At 40.0% G+C, this 12,812-nt stretch overlaps 3 protein-coding genes across 6 annotated transcripts; all 3 read left to right on the forward strand.

Moving 5' to 3' along the window:
- The first annotated feature begins 501 nt into the window (after positions 1–501).
- On the forward strand, positions 502–1,826 carry LOC115690843 (uncharacterized). Its single transcript, XM_030617323.2, has 2 exons — positions 502–832; positions 979–1,826. Exons 1-2 carry the CDS (start codon positions 550–552, stop codon positions 1,758–1,760), a joined length of 1,065 nt encoding a protein of 354 aa, XP_030473183.1. The 5' UTR covers positions 502–549; the 3' UTR covers positions 1,761–1,826.
- Positions 1,827–2,662: 836 nt separating this feature from the next.
- On the forward strand, positions 2,663–8,275 carry LOC115690846 (endonuclease 4-like). 4 transcript variants are annotated; one of them, XM_056319674.1, is made up of 10 exons: positions 2,663–2,792; positions 3,120–3,259; positions 4,005–4,179; positions 4,839–4,946; positions 5,043–5,098; positions 5,378–5,461; positions 6,072–6,164; positions 6,865–6,932; positions 7,232–7,305; positions 7,812–8,275. In XM_056319674.1, exons 2-10 carry the CDS (start codon positions 3,146–3,148, stop codon positions 7,928–7,930), a joined length of 891 nt encoding a protein of 296 aa, XP_056175649.1. In that variant the 5' UTR covers positions 2,663–2,792; positions 3,120–3,145; the 3' UTR covers positions 7,931–8,275. The 4 variants fall into 4 exon arrangements, with proteins under 4 accessions (XP_056175649.1, XP_030473185.1, XP_056175648.1 ...); XM_030617325.2 differs by having other exon boundaries at positions 2,669–2,792; positions 3,114–3,259; XM_056319673.1 differs by having other exon boundaries at positions 2,669–2,792; positions 3,143–3,259.
- A 47-nt stretch (positions 8,276–8,322) lies between these two features.
- Positions 8,323–11,349, forward strand: LOC115690844 (endonuclease 1). The gene is made up of 8 exons (XM_030617324.2): positions 8,323–8,469; positions 9,108–9,288; positions 9,388–9,495; positions 9,582–9,637; positions 9,745–9,828; positions 10,176–10,271; positions 10,471–10,609; positions 10,872–11,349. The coding sequence occupies exons 1-8, from the start codon at positions 8,362–8,364 to the stop codon at positions 11,003–11,005; spliced, it is 906 nt and encodes a 301-aa protein (XP_030473184.1). The 5' UTR covers positions 8,323–8,361; the 3' UTR covers positions 11,006–11,349.
- The last annotated feature ends 1,463 nt before the right edge of the window (positions 11,350–12,812 follow it).

The following is a 12,812-nucleotide window of genomic DNA, read 5'->3' on the forward strand; positions in this document are numbered from 1 at the left end:
TTTCGCGTTATAGTCAACGCATTTTTTAACAAATGGGTTTTAGCCCCCGCGGCATATTTTACATAAGCGACGCACACTTCCGTACCGAACCATGTAACTCACAATGTAATCTCTGTGATCGTGACCTACGTTCAACGTTATTTCGCAATTGAACAAACACCAAAACCTTTAAAAGCTCCTTACCCAAAAAAAAAAAAAAAAACCTTCAAAAGCTGGAATATACTAAACTGAAAATATAATAATCCAAGGGAGTAACTTACGTAGAATGTCCATTTTGGAGATGACTAAACCAAGATTGTGAAATTGGTCAAACTTCAGAAATTGGGATCGTTGTTTTGCTCGAAACTAAGATTAATTGCATGCATAAAATTCCTTAAATATTCATCTTTAGTCTACTCTTCTGCAATCTGACCACCAGTAGCTAGAATTTTGCCTAACATCCAGCAAAAACTCACTTCGTGCAAGAAGTTATTTAAAGAGCCCGAGGCTGTCTGCTTGCTTCTGTATCTCATTTCCTTTACAATCATATAACTCAGGAAAAAAGAAATTATGGAGTTTGCATCTGTTAGTAGTGTTCGTCGTTTGATGCTCATCATGATGTTCGTGCTGATGAGTGCTTCTTTGGAGGTGATGGTGGATGCGGACACGACGGGCACGACGAACACGATGAGAGCGAAACGAGAGCGCGTGACATGCAACAGTCGCCGGAGCCGGTGCTTCATGAGGTACGTGACATGTCCGGTCGAGTGCCCTCAGGTGAAGCCCAGAGACCACAAGGCCAAAGCTTGCTATCTGGATTGCTACTCGCCCAAGTGCGAAGCTGTGTGTCGAAGTAAGTAATGACAGACACTTACGAATCCAACCTTTGATCTTTGTCCATGACCGTACTGTCGTATCGTTTGTTATAGAAGTTCATGATACGGTATTGTTTCTCTAGCAAACGAGGCGTCATGTAGCTAACACGTTTCCCGTGACCAGAGCGCAAGCCGGATTGCAGTGGGATGGGGGCCGCGTGCTACGACCCCCGTTTCGTCGGCGGGGACAACATCGTCTTCTATTTCCACGGCAGGAGCGACGAGCAGTATGCGTTGGTATCCGACACCGGCCTCCAGGTCAATGCCCGGTTCATCGGGCTCCGACCTGTTGGGAGAGCCCGCGACTTCACATGGATCCAAGCCTTGGGTGTCCTCTTTGACTCCCACACATTCACTCTTGAAGCCACTAGGGCAGAGACATGGAGCGACGAGATCGACCGCCTGCGATTTTCATACGATGGGACGTCCATAACTTTACCAGAAACACGCAATTCTGAATGGAACTCGCCGCGCAACGAAATCAAATTGGAGAGGACCGCGAGCAAGAACAGCGTCACATTGATCATACAAGAAACCCTAGAGCTCTTCGTTAGCGTAGTTCCAATCACTGAGGAAGACAATAGGATTCACAGTTACAGAATACCGAGGAACGACAGTTTCGCACATCTGGAAGTGCAGTTCCGATTCTTCGGCCTCTCGCCGAGGGTCGACGGGGTCCTAGGGAGGACTTACAGGGAAGACTTCGCAAACCCAGCGAAGCCCGGGGTTGAGATGGCGGTTGTCGGCGGCGAGGACAAGTACAGGACCAGCTCTCTCCTCTCGTCGGACTGCGCCTCTTGTGTGTTCGCTCCTGGGGACAAGGAGGTCTCGCTGCTGAGGCAATACGCTATGCTGAGCTGCACCAGTGGAGTGGAAGGTGGCATTGGAATGATATGCAGAAAATAGCATTTTCATTGCCACATATCTAAACTTACAAACTTCTATATATTGTCATGAAAGTATGATGATTCTCACATGCAATAATGAGGTTGGAGTTTGAACTACAAATCCACCTTTGATATCTTTGTAATAATAGTGTGTTCTTCTGTGAAGTGTGATATTTTGATGTAATTCAGTCAATGAAAACTTGATCTATGTTCGCATTGATTTTCTTTTGCCTCATCTTAGCTATGAATCTAGCATTAACTAATACTTGATTTGTCTACATCACAAGACTAATGTAGAAAACCTTTGGAATTTAGTTCGTTTTAATGTCACTTCAATGGGTTCTCTTGGTAAAATACTCATTTATTCAATAAAATTAATTTGTCCGACCAAAAAAAAGTTAGTGTAGTATGAAACGAAACATAGGTTAAAAAAAAAAAAAAGCTTGAAATTATTTGCATTTTTTCCACTGTCACGAAAATGAGTTGAGATATCAACAAATTAGTAAAAGGAACTATATTCTCTTAGGGAATGGATATATCATACCGGCCGTCTGGATTGGTGTCGAGGTTTGACTGAAAATATGCTTCGAAGCTCAAACATCGACGCCGACATTGGATTCCATGTGCTCGATTTGAAAATGTATTTTAAGCAAGTGATTTCAAAATTTAAGCGTTGCATAAGATGAGAAGTATATCAAGTGGCATAACGTGTGGCGGTTATGATTTAGCTATGAAAGGAAATCAACATATTAGGGATATTTGCAGTAAGTCAGGGACAATTTTGCAACTTTCTTTGAAACAAATGGTGGGTTGGTGACGTAAATTGAAATAAACTTCAAAATCCAGGGACAAATCGCAATTATGCAAACAATAACACGCAATAATTGATTGAATGCGAACGTTGTTGTCGCTTTATTTATTATTTTTTATATGTTTTTAATCTTTTGGGATTTTACCCCCTGTCCAAATTGCATCGAACGTTGAACAGCAGCTACACCGGAAACAGGCGAAGTCCCCCACCTCGAGAATCCATGATTCTCTGAAGAATAAGGTAATCTTTGGCAACTGCAGTCTTGGTCTTCATTTGGGTTTCTGTTAATGTGATTGTCCGGCTGAGGGTTGGTGACAAATTTGAGTTCTTGAACTCAGAACAGTCGCCATTCCTCATTTCTTGAATAATCTGAAAATCAAAACTTTCGACCCTCATCTTTACCAAAAAAAAAAAAACTTTCGACCCTCCATTTCGTTCTTGAAGCTGTGTGATCAGCAAATTAAGTGGTGGGTTCTCTTGGTATTAGCGCAAGGGTTGATTAGCTACTAAATTGAAGTTCTTTTTTTTTTTTCCTTTTCAATTTTTGTCTTCATTTGATAGCACCAGTTTCAAGAATTGTGTTTTGGGAGGACATGGGTGGAGATGGGTTTCTTTCCCTTTGGAGGTTTGTCGTGCTTCTTCAGTTGATCAGTGGTGTTCTTGGTTGGGGAAAGGAAGGTCACTATGCAATTTGCAGGATAGCAGAGGTAATTTAACAATTCTTTTGGTGTTATATTTTTTTTTATCTCCTCCTTTTTACTAATCTGCTTCGGTTGAGGACAATCCAGATGGCTTTTTGAAAAGAGCTCTGAATTCATTCGTTATGATCTTGATATGCCCTTCATAAGGACTATTGTGATAGCTTAAATTTTAGCATCGATTCGTCTGCTTCACTCCAAATGTTTTCCCCGCAGACCAGTTGGAAGAGTTAGCTTCTATAGCTAAAACTTGCGTCCTTGGCTGGGTTGTTGGCTATATTGTGTGCGGAAGCTTTTAGCGTTCTTCTTTATTGAGTTACTTTTCAATGAATACAATTAAGGCAGTCCGCTTTCAGATTCTAGTTGGTGTACTACACATATATCAGCTAATCGAAAACTTTGGAGGTGGCTTTACAGAAAAAGGTTGGGTTTGTGGTTGATAGATTCGGTAAAAACTTTTGCAAGGTTAGGGAATTGCAAGAATAAATGAAAGGGGTTGTTGGAAGGTAAGTTGTAGTTGATCTAATTCTTATGCTCCGGTCGATTGCATTGATTTTATATCAGATCTCAACTAAGATCAAGGGGCATTCACTCAGCTAGGTAGGAAGAGGTGGGAGTGGTGACTGATAATGGGGTTCCAACTCCTATCATCATATGGTTGCTTAAATCAATGTACATAAGGTGACTAAATTGGAGTTTCATTGGTATTGGCTTTTGGTTGGAAATAATTGATTTATCATCTTAAATGTGCAAGGAGTATCTAACTGACGATGCCAAGGCTGCAGTAAAACGGTTGCTTCCTGATTATGCTGGAGGCGATCTTGCATCTCTTTGCTCCTGGGCCGATCAGATTCGCTTCCACTATCACTGGAGTGGTGCTTTGCACTATGTTGACACACCAGATTTCAAGTGTAACTATGAATACTGCAGTGAGTTGTGTACCTTTCCTGCATTGTGAATCTTCTTCTCTTAGCAACTATATCTTTTTATAGCGCATGCCATATTATTCTTGCTTTGAGATAGCGTTAAGCTTGCCTTGAACTGATTCTTGTACTCTTTATGCATCTGTTGTCAAACTACTTTGATATATGCATCCACAGTTTCATCTATTTAATGCTCTTGCATCATCTAAGGTATTCTGGATATTGCAAGCAAGTTATTGCTTTTTTGATTTAGTAAATTACGTAAAGCACACTTGAGGCAGAGGTGACTGGAACTAATTCCAAACCTTGGTGCTTGAGTAACTAAATCAGTCATGCTATATTTTCTCTTGAAGAATAGGGCATGTGTTTGCTTGTAGTTCTTATATGCAGTATCGAATGGTGGCTATTAACACTGATTACCTTGCCCTGGCTGTTGAAATTTATGTAAGAGCTTAGGTGACAACGACCTCATTATATTGTGCAAAGACTCATCGCTATCACTCTAGAGTCTAGGTTAGAGATCAAAATAGGTGAGGTTAAGATATGCTTGATTGGCCTAATGTATTATACTCCTCATGTCTGTCATTAAACCTTGGCCATTATTGTTCTTACTAAACTTAGTGCTAAAAAGGGGAAAATAATGCTCTCTACCTTTTATTTTGCAGGAGATTGCCATGACTCTTCCGGGCACAAAGATATGTGCGTTACTGGGGCAATCTACAATTATACAAGGCAACTCGAATCAGCTGGCAACTCCTATGCAATAACAAATTGTAAGCATCATTTGCTCTTAGGATGCATCAATGCATGTCCTTTCCCTCTTTACGATCTTTCCATCTTGGGGTCTCACTCCTTGCTGCTGATTACAGACAATTTAACAGAAGCGCTTCTTTTCTTATCACATTTTGTTGGGGACATCCATCAGGTTTGCACTTCTGGAATCTCTTAGCAATGATGAAGAATTGAGATTTGCCAAATGTTTTATAGCTGTCAAATAAATAGCTTTTGCTAATTTCACGTATTTTTATTCTCTCAAAAGTAAACTGCACGGTAGTCATTGAGAAACATCTTGCACGGGGTAGATAATCTACCGCAAGCAGGGAATTCTTAATTGCGTATGACTTCGTCTTTAGGGAATCCATGGTTCACCTCATCCATAAACTATGAAAAAATCTTAGGTTAACTATCTACTTCTGTCTGGCAGCCCCTCCACGTTGGTTTCACGGGAGATTTAGGTGGAAATACAATAATTGTTCGTTGGTACCGGAGGAAGACTAATTTACACCATGTAAGTGTTTCTTCCACTGATCAAGCCTCGTGGCCTGTCCAGTCCATTGCCAATGGAGTAATATGAGAACATCAAGTGTGCAATAATTCAAGATATATGACAAGGAGCAGTGCCATCCTCTAAGATAGAAGAAATCAATCTTCTGTAATGCCTTGATATTTGACTATTTTGTCTTAGAAATTTTATGTGAAGGAGTGTAAAGGTTGAACCAGAAGGATGTTTTATGCTGTTGATCTTTCCTCATCTTAGAGTCTTCTGAATCATGAAGCTTGTGCGAGACTAAGTTGATCTATATAGGATAAAGCATGTCTACTAAGTGAAAGTACGAACTCGTATATGTTATGATTATTCTTAGGCGGGATATTTGATTTTAATCCAGTCTAATGTAATTGAGAGCCATGAGAACTGACCAACCTTATGTACAAGGGACAAGATCAAGTTCATTTTCAGTTTTACCCATCTCTTAACTAAGTGTCCTTGTAGTCTTCCTGTCTGTCAACTTTGCCAATTTGCCAGTAGTAACTGCTCTCATCAATTGGGATGATCTTGTTGTCATGTGATATAAAACTAACAAGAAATCCTTACATCTGGAAAAATGATATCATTTCAGGTGTGGGACAACATGATTATTGATTCCGCATTGAAAACATTCTATCAGTCTGATCTTTCTCAGATGATTCAAGCCATTCAGAGAAATATCACGGTATCGTTTTCCAATTTTAATTCAGATTGTTATATTTTTCATCATCTTCTAATTCATGCCCGAAAATTGCGCTATGCTGTTGTAATTAGTCTTGCTTAAGTAATAAATCTCATAATTTTCATAAGGCTTATTAGTCTCATAATTAGTCTTGCTTAGTAGTCATTAAGCTTCATTCTGTTTGTTTATTCGAGGGATTAGAAAGTAGAAAAGTAACTCACAAAGTCCATTGGGAGCTGAAGATGTTGTATCATGGGATATGACTGCTAGAATAATGAGACTTATCTAATTACAAAGTGCAGAATATGGCTTCCAGGAGTTTAATCATGTAAAAATATTGTAGCTGTGTAAACTGAAGGTTTTGCTGTTTCTTTGTTTGATAAATTGTAACCTATTCAGCTTTTTATGCCATTGCACCCTAGAGAAGCCCGATCTTCTTCATATGGAGTGCACTTTGATAGTCTTGTATAGGGTAATGGGAGGTGCTCTGTCTTTGTAGCTGTCAGCGCCTTTTTCATTTGTCAAATTAATATTTTGTACCTAAGTTTCAGTTGATAATTACTATATGATAATCTGATCTTACAAGTCATTTAATTTAGAGTTCAGTGAGAGCGTGTCCCATCATGCAAAATCATGCATGCACAAGTGTTATAACCGTGTAACTGTATTTTCTTTACCTTTTCTATATATCTTGGTGTTTTAGGATGGCTGGTCCAATGATGTACCATCTTGGGGAGATTGTGCAGCTAACAATACAGTTTGTCCTGATCCGTAAGTCTTAACTTTTGCTTTTACATGTGCTGATCTTAGTCAAATTGATTGTTTATCGTGATGCCACGCCACGCGTCACCGATGCGTGATTTATAACACTTCTAGTCATGCATGTATTCTTCAGGCTACCTCTTTTATGAGTATAGTTTTTATCCTGCAAATAGTATCCCAGGGTGAAGCTGACCTAGCAAATATACGCACGGATCAATGGGCTTTGTTGCTCAAGATTCAGTTTTCTCATATCTTGTAATTTAAAGGAACATCAACCAAATTGTGTGACACCATCTTTGTTTTTGCAGTTACGCTTCTGAAAGCGTCAAGTTGGCATGTAAATACGCATACAGGAATGCCACGCCAGGAAGTACTCTAACAGGTCCACTTTCCTTTTTCTTTTTCGTTTGCTTTTCTGGTGGGTGAAAATTGAATTTCTCAATAATGGATTGTAAAACTAATAGAAAGTACATATGTATATTTATCATTTACCACATTCTGGTAACGACATTTATTGATAGATAGCATGTCCTGTTTTTTTTTTTTTGGTCGAAATAGCGTGTCCTGTTTGAGAGATGTGAGATGTCTCCAAATCTGCTTACTGCTTTATGTGCTGTTAAAGCTATAACATCGAACAGGTCAAAAGCTATAACATGCATTGTAATGGAGATGAAAGTGCAAAGATGTTGATTGTTTTACTTTAAATTCACATGAAAATTGCTTCAAGAGGACATCTCATCCTATTTTTTCCGCCAGTATCCTAAAATGTCAATTGACCCAGTACAAATTTTGTTGGCACTAGACATATCACAACCATAACTGCCTCAATTTTGTTGCATAGTTATTTTGTCTTGCGTACTGATAGCATATTGATCTTCTTCCATGTAGACGACTACTTCCTCTCTAGGCTGCCCATCGTGGAGAAGAGACTAGCTCAAGCTGGGGTCCGATTGGCGGCGATCCTCAACCGGGTTTTCGCTTCTTCAAATCAAACTGCACTTGAATGAAAGACGATTGGAGTACACCAACTATTTCTTAAGCTTACGGCGTGGGGACCAGATAATTCAGCTCAGCCACATGGATGATCTACAATGCCGAATTGTCTACCTATATTCTCTTCTTCTGTCATCCTTTAAAGGCAAAAAATAATTGCACACTCTGGCCACCTAATCCTCTCACTCCTATTTTATATGTTGATTCTATGTATATCCCAGAATATGCCCCAATCTCTTGCATCTCATGTTAGTCAAACTTTTGGTTAAAGCAAAAAACAGTTACAAGTGCTAGCGTGCAAGCAATGGAACCGTTCTCATAAGTTGTGTATGCACATCTTATTGTTGTTCTTTTGATCATTTTCATCGTTCCAATATACATACAACGGCTATATAGCAGAGATCGGTTTGAGAGGAAGCTTGTGTTGTTTTGAGTTTCGACGAAAATGTCTTCTCTCGGGTTGTTCGTGTCGATGAGTATGGTTTTCGTGTTAATGACTGGGGTCCATTGCTGGAGCAAAGAAGGGCACATCATGACTTGTCAAATTGCACAGGTAATGTTTTTTTAGTGTGGTCCTGGGAGTCCTGTTTATCCATTTCTGCAGCTGAAAATCCTCAGGAAATGGTCGGAAAATGGGTGAATTAAAGTCATCTTTGACATTTTCGTTATCTGTATACCACTTCTCCGACTGAGGTTTGCTCCGACTTACACTTGTTGAGGTGGAAAGAAGACCATGTCCCATTTAATTGTTGTTTTAAGCTCTTGTTAGCCTTTGACAGGCTCGTGCGAGCTCTAGTTGCCACACAGTCGTGTGAACTTTTACCGGGTAATCCGCTGCCAATTTATCATACGATCACACCGGGAACAAACGAAAAATAACGATTTCGATTAGCTGCTCAAATTCCAGTCGATCGATCTGCTATAAAAGCCTAGAAAATCTACGTATTTGTAGTGCAAATTTGGTCAAATGAAAATAAACATTCCAAATTGTTTATGGCATGCCGATTTTATCTCTTAAGAGTTAAAAAGTTCCGCTACCGTTCAACCTCTATGTGATTATCTATACAAGAGGTGCGACAGCAGATGCCCTGAGATTCTCGATGAGAAGATCTTCACTAATTGCAACTGCAAAAGCTTGATGGGTCACCTATACCGTAACTAGCAAGCCAACTATTGCTTTCTATTTTGCAGTCCCTACTGAAGCCAGAGGCGGCCGAAGTCGTCCGGCATTTATTACCGCCATATGCCAACGGCGACCTCTCGTCGCTCTGCACATGGCCTGACCAAATCCGGCACTGGCACAAGTATCAGTGGACGAGCTCGCTCCACTTCATCGACACGCCGGACAATGATTGCAGCTTCGATTATGCTAGTAAGACGCTTTCAGTTCAATTTCTATGGCCTTAGAGCCTACACATAGATAGAAGAATGTATGATACTAGTGGAAAATTATTTCACATGGTTTCATTAGGGGATTGCCATGATCCACATGGCAAGAAGAACATGTGTGTTGCTGGTGCCATCCAAAACTTCACTTCTCAGCTCTTGCATTACAAAGGGGGAACTGCAGATCGAAGATGTAAAATTTATGAAGAAATGCTCTTTGTTTAATTTATTTTAGCCTCTGAACATGATATTCTAAACGTAAGTTTGTTAGCATTACAGATAACATGACAGAAGCATTGCTGTTCTTGTCACACTTCATGGGAGATATTCATCAGGTAATCCATTCTGCTCTAAGCATTATTACCTTCTGATCTCTATAGTTCATGAAGATATTAGTCATCTTTGCTAAATAATATTCGCTGTTCATCGCATTTTCGGCCAGCCGATGCACATTGGGTTCACGAGCGACAAAGGAGGGAACTCGATCGAGTTGCGCTGGTTCAGGCACAAATCTAATCTTCATCATGTAAGCAGCATGAACTTCGATTTCATATTTCCCTTTTCCACTCGGTGAAAAGAAAAAACACCCATTTCATTCGCTGACGTTTTGTTTCTGTACCATCAGTTTGCTTGGACGCCACTGCGTTTGCTCAAAAATAGCTTTTGCGTTGCGTTTAAGCCAAATGACGCAATAAACTTAAGAGGCTAACAATAGCTAAGCCTTGCGTTGCCTGATGCTCATCCCTTGATTAGCCTTGCCTTGCACATGTGCATTCATGTGATGTGCACGTGCGGTCTCCCAGAAGCTAGAGGGCCAACTAATATGAAATGGAGATGCCATTTGACTATTTGTTTTCTCTTTTGGATGAATAGGTATGGGATAGGGAGATCATTTTGACTGCAGAAGCAGATTATTATGAGAAGGACATGAGCCTCCTCCTTCAAGACATTGAGGCCAACTTCACTGATGTACTCTCTCTCTCTCTCTCTCTCTCTCTCTCTCTCTCTCTCTCTCTCTCTCTAGTTCAAAGTGATCTCATAGCTCCATTTTAAGGATTATTAGTGGAAAGAAGTCGATCCTGCGTTTAAATGTTTCTTCAGTTCTTGACTTGTCTGTAATGCCTTTGTAATTAGATTTTTGCTGCCTTTTTTGCTGTTGTGACATCAGGGGGCTTGGTCAGATGACACTTCGTCGTGGACCGACTGTGAAGACCTCGACTCATGTCCGACCAAGTACGCAGCCGAGAGCATAGCCATCGCCTGCAAATATGGTTACAAAGGTGTCAAGTCCGGCGTCACTCTTGCAGGTAAAGATTCATAGCCTCAGTAGGATTCCTGACTATAAGCTTAACATCTGCAGAATGTATTTGAGGAGAGATCCTTTTGCCTGAGTTCGATCTATCTAACTAAGCAATATCGCATTTCATGAAACGCGACCGTCGTTCGTAGCGTCAGTTAGGCGACACGGAAGCACGCAATCTTGCCCGTAATAGTGTGGGTTATCGATATCAACTGCACATCTACGATATACTAAAACATGACGTGTGTCGAAATGTCGTGTGATGACAGATGACTACTTCAACTCGAGGATGCCGATCGTCATGAAAAGAGTCGCTCAAGGCGGAGTCCGATTGGCGATGTTTCTGAATCGGGTTCTTGCTGATGATGACCAAGAGGAAGACGGGTTTGCATCACCGACATAGGCACCTCATTTCTCATGATACGAAAAACATTGACCAAGAATAAGAACAACTAATTCAATTGGATTAGAAAGAAATGCCCATTACATTGATATTTAAGTATTTAATCACGAATTATCTTCTAAACCGCCCAAGTAATTAGTTATATGAAAGAGACATGATTAGAGCCAAATGAAGACATGTCCCCTCACGTGGCAACGCCATGAACTAATGTTCCAAATTCTTTGGAAGTTAATGATGTCTTATTTATGTAATTTCTATAATTATTTCAGAAGATGCGTAGCCCTTGATCCTTGTATATGGTCTGAACTGTATTTCATTCAATAAAGCAAATGGTCCTTAATTTATATTCTTTTTTAGCAATGTGATTATATTAATCAGCACGTGTTTGGTTGGAATAATATGTAGAGATTTGCAACTTGATTACAACTCTAATGCCGCATTTGTTTCGCGAAAAATGAATTATTCATAAGATATTTTCCTAAAAATAATGGTTTTTATTGCTTGAAATGATTAGCCGATGAAAAATGTTTTCGTTATTTGACAACAATTTATATTTAAATATTTTCGTAAATGATGAAATTATTTGATATTCATTCACTTTTATATGCAATACAAACAATCATTTTTAGGAAAATATTTTTCAATTCATTCAATTTCCAAAAAACAAACGCACCCTAAATATAATGTCTATGTCTATATTAAATTTCCTACGTTGCTTTACTTCGGCAGTTGACGAGGGTTTGGTGGCCTGTCAAGTGCATGCGAGGAGAACAATCTACCTGTTATACGTCATTTCATAATTTTTTTGGACAAAACATAGTTTCCTTTATATCGGTGTAAGTTCCCTTGGTCCTATAGTTCGTAATACTCCACAAAAGAAAAGTAATACACCTAAGTCAATAGTAAATATCGTTTTTCTATTGTTAGTAGATTAACTAATTGACCTGTTACTTTTTTTTGGCGTAAGTAATTGTCCTCACTAATTATAATTTATCCGTGAAATATATCCTTTTTGTTATTTGCGGGGTGATATGACAAGATTATAATGAGTTTTAGAAGTGTTCATAAGCACCAATTGCACTTGTGCATGCATGTGATGCTGGAATTAGGACAATCTCTCATGCATGCTTGCGCATGTGTATGCATGTGATGCGCACGTGCAGTATCCCGAAAGAGGGCGGGCCAACTGGTGGGCTTGGGCTGGCGGATTTGGCCCATTGGGCCGATGCAATTCCAAGAATATCTTCTTTGTTTTGTGCCCACATATTAGGAAATGTTAGGGGTGAGCAAGATGGACCGCCCAAACCGGGACCGGACCGACCGGTTTGGTTCTGTTCTCAGGAATATCGGTCCGGTTCCCAGTTCCTAAAAGTGGAACCGATTTTCGGGCTGTCCGGTTCTCGGTTCTAGGGTGGGAACCGGACCGGACCGGACCGATAAATATATATATTTCTAATTTTTTCATATATATATATATTTATTTATTTACTTTTTAAAATTTTTGAAAAAAATAGAAAGCTTAATCTAATTTTCCCAATTCCCACTTGCTTTTACCAATAAATGATTAGTCACATTGGAACCGGACCGGACCGGACCGATGGTCAAGTCCGGTCCGGTCTACGGTCCCAAGACTAGCCGATTCGGTCCTCAGTCCTAGAAACTGGGAACCAGTCCGATTCCCGGTTCTTGGGTTGGACCGGACCGGACTGATGTACTCTCTCTCTCTCTCTCTCTGTCTCTCTCTCTCTGTCTCTCTCTCTAGTCCAAAGTGATCCCGCAGCTCCCTTTCAAGGATTATTGTTGGAAA

The sequence above is a fragment of the Syzygium oleosum genome, unplaced genomic scaffold (genome assembly GCF_021117445.2).
Source record: "Syzygium oleosum isolate NSW1041296 unplaced genomic scaffold, Sole_v2.1 Sole_v2.18, whole genome shotgun sequence".
Classification (NCBI taxonomy): Eukaryota; Viridiplantae; Streptophyta; class Magnoliopsida; order Myrtales; family Myrtaceae; genus Syzygium; species Syzygium oleosum.

Bases quoted from the DNA above. Each gene is read 5' to 3' on its own strand.
- LOC115690843 (XM_030617323.2), top strand. From the start codon at position 550: ATGGAGTTTGCATCTGTTAGTAGTGTTCGTCGTTTGATGCTCATCATG. The intron at 833-978 runs GTAAGTAATGAC...TCCCGTGACCAG, and splicing joins GTGCGAAGCTGTGTGTCGAA to AGCGCAAGCCGGATTGCAGT.
- LOC115690846 (XM_056319674.1), top strand. From the start codon at position 3,146: ATGGGTGGAGATGGGTTTCTTTCCCTTTGGAGGTTTGTCGTGCTTCTT. The intron at 4,180-4,838 runs GTGAGTTGTGTA...TTTATTTTGCAG, and splicing joins GTGTAACTATGAATACTGCA to GAGATTGCCATGACTCTTCC. The intron at 6,165-6,864 runs GTATCGTTTTCC...TTGGTGTTTTAG, and splicing joins CCATTCAGAGAAATATCACG to GATGGCTGGTCCAATGATGT.
- LOC115690844 (XM_030617324.2), top strand. From the start codon at position 8,362: ATGTCTTCTCTCGGGTTGTTCGTGTCGATGAGTATGGTTTTCGTGTTA. The intron at 10,272-10,470 runs GTACTCTCTCTC...TTGTGACATCAG, and splicing joins TTGAGGCCAACTTCACTGAT to GGGGCTTGGTCAGATGACAC. The intron at 10,610-10,871 runs GTAAAGATTCAT...GTGTGATGACAG, and splicing joins GTCCGGCGTCACTCTTGCAG to ATGACTACTTCAACTCGAGG.